This window comes from Phoenix dactylifera, chromosome 6, assembly GCF_009389715.1.
Source record: "Phoenix dactylifera cultivar Barhee BC4 chromosome 6, palm_55x_up_171113_PBpolish2nd_filt_p, whole genome shotgun sequence".
NCBI lineage: Eukaryota > Viridiplantae > Streptophyta > Magnoliopsida > Arecales > Arecaceae > Phoenix > Phoenix dactylifera.
Genome location: NC_052397.1, coordinates 16,682,459 through 16,690,953, shown reverse-complemented (window position 1 = coordinate 16,690,953; position 8,495 = coordinate 16,682,459). Strand labels below are relative to the sequence as shown.

The 8,495-nt window shown below is 38.2% G+C and overlaps 1 protein-coding gene across 1 annotated transcript; it reads right to left on the bottom strand.

The window, feature by feature from the left end:
- Positions 1 to 1,498: 1,498 nt before the first annotated feature.
- LOC103707578 lies at positions 1,499 to 7,766 on the bottom strand. Its single transcript, XM_008792112.3, has 3 exons — positions 7,524 to 7,766; positions 2,110 to 2,207; positions 1,499 to 1,984 (listed from the first exon to the last, which is right to left on the bottom strand). The coding sequence occupies exons 1-3, from the start codon at positions 7,573 to 7,575 to the stop codon at positions 1,703 to 1,705; spliced, it is 432 nt and encodes a 143-aa protein (XP_008790334.2). The 5' UTR covers positions 7,576 to 7,766; the 3' UTR covers positions 1,499 to 1,702.
- Between the last annotated feature and the right edge of the window lie 729 nt (positions 7,767 to 8,495).

Below are 8,495 nucleotides of genomic sequence, written 5' to 3'. Positions count from 1 at the left end.
CAACAACAATGTGGGGCCATCTTAGAGCAGCTCAGTTCTTTGCCATGAAGGCTTTCTAAAGAAATGGCAGCAGATGAAAATAAAGCCGCAAATGGGTCGGTTTGACCCGTGACCCGACCCCCTTATTAGAACCGACCCGAATCCGAATTGGAGGACCCGCGGGGCCAAGCCGGTTCCTAAACTTGGTCCTATTTTATTTTTTGGCTCGAGTCTAGATCAACCCAATTTCGACCTGATCCAGACCCGACCCATTTTTGGGTCAAGTTTGGATCGTTTACCTAAAGATTCGATCCGACCCGACCCAAATCCGGATTTTACCCATTTAGACCCATAGGCCTACAGGCCGTAGCCGCAGCCCATATTCCATAACCCATTCATTACCCGGGCTAGCCAGAGGCCTAGAGCCATAACTCCATAAGGGCATTCACTCTCTTTCGAAGGGGAAGTCCCGATTCTCCATTTCTCTCCTGAGAGCTAAGGTAGAGAACCCTAGAGAAAACCCTTCCTCTCAGATCGATCTCCCCTGACAACCACCACCGGAAGGAACTCTTCTACTATGTCTTTGGTTCCCCGCTGGTGGGATCCCGAAGCAGGAGACCAACATCCTGGCGGTATCACGATACTGCTACTTGGTTTTGTGGGGTCGGGGAAGAGCTCTCTAGTTAATCTCATGTACTCTGTCTTCGTCCCCTTCACCCATACCACCTACTGTGCTGGTACTTCTTTTCTCCTCTAATTTACTTGTTTTTCTCATGATTTTTGACCGAAGGTTTTGGTTTCTTGAACTGGGTTTGTGTTAAAATTTTAAAACTTTGGCTTTTATCTGGATTTCTTATCAAAAGCTCTGTGTTAGTTTCAAAAACTTGAAATTTCTGATGTGAATATGCCCATTTTTCTCTTCAATTTTGGACCTAGACCCGGACCCGAACCCGACCTGGATTATATCCAACCCAGACCTGAATTTTTTGGATCAAGTCTAAGTTATACATGGACCCGACCCGACCCAACCCGAATGACCCATTGGATCAAAAATTGCAGTCGTGAACCCAACCCGACCCGATCTTCAATGGGGTCGGATCTGGTCCAAAATTAAGACCCAAACAAGAAACCAGATCGGATCGGAGTCACTCAAGACCCGACCCATCCCGACCCATTTGCACCCCTAGACGAAAGATACAGCCTCCCATGAGAGAGGATTGCTGGAGTGCACATTTTCATCCTTTCAAAGGATCATACAAGATGATTCTAAAATCATATTTACAGTTTCTGCCAGGCCCTTCAAAAAATTACAAATGGACAAAAAGGAGGCAGTCCTATGATGCTATCAAGAGACATTGACAAAGAACTTCCATTATCGGAGGAACCACAAATTAGTGTAATCACTCCAAAATGCTGCTAAACCAAAAGGAATTACTGGCAGCTAGACCAAACACAGTGCACAAAGCGCACAGCACATTATTCAAACAGCAATCAATTAACATGCAATTAAAGTCCTTGATGATGATAAAATGACTAGGAAACCAGACTAGATGAGGATGATAGAACATAATACATTTAGTATAGAGAATAAAACATTCAGTAATAATGGAAAACATCCAGGGTTCATAACAAGGATGCATCCCTTGAAAGTAGATAAAAGGGCTTTCAAGACTATATAAAAGATGTTCCACAAATGTATCTTAGAATTTTCTTGATAATGTTCTTACTGACGGTATTTCTCAAACTGAGACTCGTGACAATGTAGGTCAAGCCAATCTCGTGGGGAAGTTTTTGGCATGGTTGCACCGCTTACCTTACTGCCCACGAGTTGTCTCAGGCTTTCCTCCTTGTTTTCACGCCCCGTCCCAGAGAATTTACGATCTGCTTCCTTGAGCTTCTGTTTGAAACGCTGCTTACGCCCAGCCGCGTTCAGCTCTAGCTGCTTGGCTTGAGAAGGTGGAGCCCCGTGAGGTCCCAAGTAGATCTTTTCAGCTTCCTTGACTGCCTGTTTAAAGGGAAGGCAACTGGAAGGTAAATTTTCAAATGAAGGAAATCAAGATATAGATTCTGTTGAAAACTGCCCAATGCATAATAGAAGCTAGTTCAGCAAAGAAATATTTTAAGACCAACCTTTGGAGGAGGTTTAGGATCTGTTACTCCCGGCACATCTGGTTTACCAAAATCGGAGTCTCCAACGTTCAAACTTGGGATCACAAACCCATCCGTATCTGTAAAATAGAACCTAAGAAATTGATATTTCTGAAACTATTTGGAAGCACCAATTGTACATGCGGAAAACCAGATGATCCTGAAATTAATATATCATACTAGATAATGTTCAATAATCCATCAAGTCCAACTTCAATAACAACTTTTATCCTACGATTTCTGAATACTAACGGGGTTGCTCATGAAAATGAGTGATCCACAAGGAAAGGTAAATTATTAAGGGCTTGTTTGGCTAGTCCTACAGGATTAGGCTGAAAATGTTCTAGGGTTCATAGATTGGGCCATTCATTTAAGCATGGCCCTGTATCAACCAAATTTCACCAAGCCCAAATCTTATAGAAAGAAAAAAAAGACCTCCATGGGTCTTTCTTTTCTTGCTGCAGCCCAAAGACTACGATCTGGGCCGGGTTTGGACAAGTTAGAAGAAAATGAAGGTTAGATAGACCAACAACCTGAAGAAATATCCAAACATGCCTTAAGTTGTAAATACAAGTTATCATGAAGAGAAGAAAACAAGGATCAAAAAATAATAACACCAAATCAACAAAAATAAAAAATGACTGAATCATGCATTCTAAGTTTACAAGTTCCCACAATACATAAGAGACATCTACCAACCTTGGACAGCAAAAATGTGCCTATCCCCCTGAAAAACAGGTATTTGTTAACTGCTGTTAAGTCCACAAGCTATATATCCTAATGGATCAAAATTGCATAATCAATGCAAAGATTGAAACAAACCATTCAAAATAAAACAACCAATTAGCCCCTTTATTTACATGATTTTGGTGCCTCATAGGTGAATTCTTTCTTTCTTTCTCTTTTTTTAAAAAAAATCTTACCATACATGAGTAATCAGCAAAATCTCAACTGCATTGAGAAGAGAATCTATAGGGTGCAAATAAAGAACCTACGAAAATTCCGGTTAATATTCAGACAACTTGATAGAAGACTGCCAAAGAAAGAGGAAATTCTCAGGCTACCACATCTGTCAGGAGAAAGCCTTTTTTCTTCTCCTTTGTTGTCTCCATTTCTTTGCAGCTATATGAAATGGAGAACAACAAACAAAATTCCACCTAGTGTATGTATCTCACGAGCCATCTCATTTCCATTTTGATGTTTTTCTTAAATGGATACAAAACTGATTTTTTTCAATTATCAAAACATTTTTTTTGGTCTAAAAAGCATACAATATGAAATATGTCAATGTTTCAACCAAGATTCGCCATCTCGGTACCGCACCCTGTATCAGTACCACACTATCACTGTGTTGTTACGGCACGGTACAGCGCCTTTTCGGCATACCGAGTGTCAGTACACCTCCCGTGCCAGCTATCGGTACCGAATCAGTACGGTATGGTATGGTATAAGGCATACTGTCCGGTTGGGCCTGGTACAACAAACCTTGGTTTCAACAATGTGCTAACCTTTATGATGCATGCATATGGTTTGAATTTTCATTTGACATGAAAATTTGTCAGAGCATTAGAATTTGACATCAGCCAGCCAACAACGAAGAGAAAAATCATACATGTCAAGCAGAGTTAATAGAAATGATGTTATAGTTATCTAAAAACCAAGGTTTACACCTAGGTTAAATAAAAGAGTGGGAGGCTAAGGTTTCCTCAATTCTTCAAATCCTTTTGTTCCAAAGGTTTAGGGAAAGAAGTTAAACAAGGCAAGGTATAGGGAATGAAAAAAGATAAAATTCGGATTGAAAATGAATGGATTTCAAACCTCCTCTAAGATTTTCTATGGAAAGACTGGTCAGATCTGATTATAGATCTGAAGAATTGACGAAACAAGGAAATAGAGATCTTGGTTTAGGTCACTGGTGGCCAGCAATTCACTTTAGTCAAATGATTAGGACTGAGAAATTGGATAGGCTAATAGCTGGGTCGACATTACCATCTGATCCATATCTGATTTTTACTGTAAAATATGCACAAATGAAATTAAACAGAGTAACAGATGTGATTGGGACATAGGGTGAGATTTTTATAGACTAGGGCTTGGATGCATCCAATAATCAAGGTACCGAGCCTCGATACTGTTGGCCAAGGATCAAGGTAGTGAACCTCAACAGTGTTTGCTAGTGACTTTTGCAAGTTCCCCTGAATAGTTTTGTCAGAACTGTGTGTGTATGTGTCTGTTTGAGAGAGAGAGACAGAGAAAGAGAGAGGTGGGAATAGGTCAAAGATGGGCCAAGCAATCCTAATCAACACTGACCACTTATCAACAGGTAAAGAAAAGGAGGAAAGCAGAAGGAAATATTGTATCATATCCCCTCACATCTTACCAAAACCCTAACATATTAACAAGCCTTAAACCATCTCGTTCACAAAGAAAATAAACAAATACAACTAACTCGAACACTCTAACATTTTGTCAAAGACATTCAGTAGTATCCTCATTATGTTCAAAAATGTTAATTGCTTTCACAATAAGTGATGATAATACCCCATGTATTTTGAGCTTCAAAGAAAAAGCCTATTTTAGTCTTAAGGCTACATAAAACTTTTGGCTAGGGCTGGATGGTCTTGGTCTGATAGAAATAAATAGTTGTTTTGATGCTAAATATATTATGCTTTACCACATAAAACTCCCACTATAACCCCTGTGTCCTATGACTGTGAGATTTCTTCTTCTTCCCAAAACAACTTTTCCTGTCTTCAGCAATATCTATGATAGCTATTCTTAAAACACATATAATTATTAACCATCTTGCTCGAACATATTAAAAACACATCTTCTTCTGGTTCAATGGCCTTTCCTTTACCAACCTAATTTGTCTTTCTGATAGGTTTGGGATGAAAGCTTCAGAATTCAGTGAAAGACGCAAGCATAATTTTGTTGCATTTTCCTCTATCAGCAAAACCACATGATGCATGTTCCATTAAATCCAGATATTTTACTCTTCCATGTATTAAGCCATAAAAGAGACAATGAACAAGCATATTTAATTGCATCACATGCAATGATTCAAATTGAAACCCTAAATTCATCAGCTTGTCTCCACTAAGATTGTAGAATAGGCACAGACTCATGAGTCATAAGGCTGATAATCAATGGGCTAATAATATAAATATATTAGTAGAAAAGCCTAGGTTCAGGAAGGAAAAGGACCACATTTGCTGTAAAATTTTGAAGCTAGGTTTCGTTATTGATTAGATCTGATTTCTGATCAGAAAATACTGGGAAAGAATTTAAAACAAATTGGAGACAAAATTATGTTGTTAGAACAAGGATATCAAATTACCCATGCAAATGGGGTTTGGATGGGATGAGGTCAAGATAGCAAGCTTAAGGATGCATCTCTAACTGTTGCCAACGATGCTCTGCACTAATTGTAATAAGATATGTCAAAAAAAAAAAGAAAAAGGAAAGGCGAAACGGAGAAGAAAAGATAAGAATAGACAAATTTTCTTTTTCCCAAACTTCTCTGAAATTTTTCAAACAGCAGCCAACCCTTCAAATCAATCCCCTGGGACAGGCACCCCAAATCTGTACATGGTTAATAGGAAAAAAATACATCCAGTCCTCCCTAGCTGCTTATAATGACTGTAACAAATGCACATATACTTTGTGTATGGCACACTTATCGCTCTCCGTGTTTTATCCAACTTGAAATTCTAAAGCAATCACAGTCTTCTAAAGCTTTGATTTGCAATCTTGACAAATTTTTAGTGTTTTCATTGTCTATGAATTTGGGAGCTTTAAAAAAGGTCCAAATGGTTCTGCTAAACAAGGAGGGAAAAACAAAAGAAAGAAAGAAAGAAAGAAAGAAAAGAAATACTGCAGCAGGTGAAACACAAAACTTTCACCGCTTAATTTTGGTCTACATCAACAAGCTAAATCACCGGAAGATAAGAACCCTGGAGGAACACATCTGAAACTCTAAGCTACCTGAAACAGGCATTGAACTGAAACACAACCCTTCTCATAAGGTGCCTAAAAAGGCAATGGGATGTTAAAACACTTCCAAGTAGGAACACAGAAGAGAAGAGAATCTAAAATCAAACACATAATTTTTTAGCTAAATTAACTTGGGTTGTCATTGATTGACAAAAACTAAAACATAATACAATTTTTCAGCTGTCAAGGGTAGGAAAAAAGGAATTTACTATGCTATGTGATGGGCTCAGAATAAATAATTTAGGTGAGATAGTTTGGCTTGGTTAGTTTATAGGTTACATGATAAAGATTAATTATTTTGACCAAAGATGCACATAGACTTGAGCTTGTGCAATTAATAGTCCCTAGGTAAGGACAACCTAGTATATGACGCTTCTACCATTGCATGGTCTAGGAGAGGTCAGATGTACATAACCTTACACCGCACACAGAGAGGTTGCTTATGTATTTCAAACCCATGACACCAAGGTTATAGTGGAGCAACTTTACTGTTATGCCAAGACTCGAACAGTCCATAGGTAACGAAAAAAAGAAGATAGCATCCTCAAATCCACCAACCCGTATATGCAATAAAGTTAAACAGAATAGCATTGGATTTGAGGCATTGAAGATCATTCCGTTAATTTAAGTGGGCTAAGATCTGTTCAGCTATTTCTTCTCCAAAAACCAGTAATTGTCCCAAAATGTCAAGCTTCGGTCATGGAGGATATCTACAGTATGTATTATTTGATATAATACTGCAAAAACATAGCTTTCGGGACAAATATTAGCATAAGACAAATATCCTTAATAAAGTTGTGTCCTCAGCATTGAGGACTAGACGAGAAACCATCTCCAGTAACAGTACCTTCTAAAATAGTTAAAACCTCTTTGCGTGATGCACTGCAGGCTGTTAGCCTAGCCATGTGCCCGATGTATAAATTTTGAACTATGTCAATCCCAACAAAACTTACATGGCCTTTTCTTTCTTCAGCTTTATCCATGTTTTCATCACTCCACCAAATACAAACAGATTCCACCATCACACTTGCAACAGTTAATCGGAAAACAATTGGAAGTTATCATAACAACAAAATAAGTCAACGAAATTTGGATTTGGTCTATGAGAATCCAAATCATATATCTCAGAAATAACTAAAAATACAAAAGAAAAGTGAAATAACATATCTACCAACAGCAATTCAGCAATACAGCAGATTCTTCAACCACACGAATATTTCCCCGATCTTAACAAGACCATTAAAGATTAAATCTTGGAAGGAAACCTAAATCGAAATTTCTCTAGAGATGAATGAGTCCTTGGCAACAACCATCCAACAATCTTGACATAAAACAAGACCAAAAGAACAAGTTTTAGGTGCCGAAAATAGGAGGAAGAGAAGGAGAGATAGAGATCTCACCCCACTCGTCTTCTTCGACCTCTGGAGCGGGCTGAGTCAGAGAGGGATCCATGAAGCGCAAACGAACATGGATTTCAACAGTCGCTAGGGCGCGAGAGAGGCCGCAAATTTATCGGAACTCCTGGAGAAAATACAACAAAAAAGAACGGAAAATGGAGAGAAGAGATCGCCAAAGGAAGAACCTTGGGGAATAGAGGCAGAGACGCGAGGCCGCGAGGGTTCCTTGGGAGCTCGGAGGCGAATATTAGAGGGTAGATTTTCTTCAGACCGCAATGGCAAAACTACCCTACGCTTTCATGTAAATGACGCAGACGCGTAACTATCATGCGCGAGCTAGTGAAGGGTAATTCCGTCAGTGAAGATGTCATAGGGGTATTTTGGTACCAGGAAAATAGCCTTAGGAGAGTATAGGGTTAGATCGTATTCCTACCTCCCATAACGTCCTCAAAATAGTTTGAGAAAAAAATACATACAAATAAAGTGATGCCAGGATAACATAAAGTCACACTGTAAAAGGATATTAAAAAAAGGAGTAAAAAATCTTGAGACACCTTTGATTATAGTTTTTGGGCTTGGAATTATCTTTGATCCAAGCTTGAGAAATAATCTGCTTCAATCAAGTCCACCTTGATAAGGTTGGAAGTTAGATCTATTGTTCATGTTTGCAGTGTGATAATATAAAAAAAAATTATGATTTATGATCTAGAAGATTATGTTTCATTAAGTGATATACATTTAATAGTATATTTTAATGATTTTATATGAATTTAGCAGTCAAGACTTTAATCTTTTGATTGTTCAAATAGTAAGAATCATAATAAATTTTAATTCAACTTAAATCAAGCTTAAGTAAGCTTGATTCAAACTTATTGTAAGATTAAAATGATTTTAGCTTAATAAACTATAAATTTACTTCCACACACATATAAACTTGATTTTGGAGCAAATATGACATGCATCCGCTATTTTAAG

Coding starts and splice junctions, on each gene's coding strand:
- LOC103707578 (XM_008792112.3), bottom strand. CDS start 7,575: ATGGATCCCTCTCTGACTCAGCCCGCTCCAGAGGTCGAAGAAGACGAG. Junction 2,208..7,523: donor GGTCGAAGAAGACGAGTGGG/GTGAGATCTCTA, acceptor TCTATTTTACAG/ATACGGATGGGTTTGTGATC. Junction 1,985..2,109: donor ATCCTAAACCTCCTCCAAAG/GTTGGTCTTAAA, acceptor CCCTTTAAACAG/GCAGTCAAGGAAGCTGAAAA.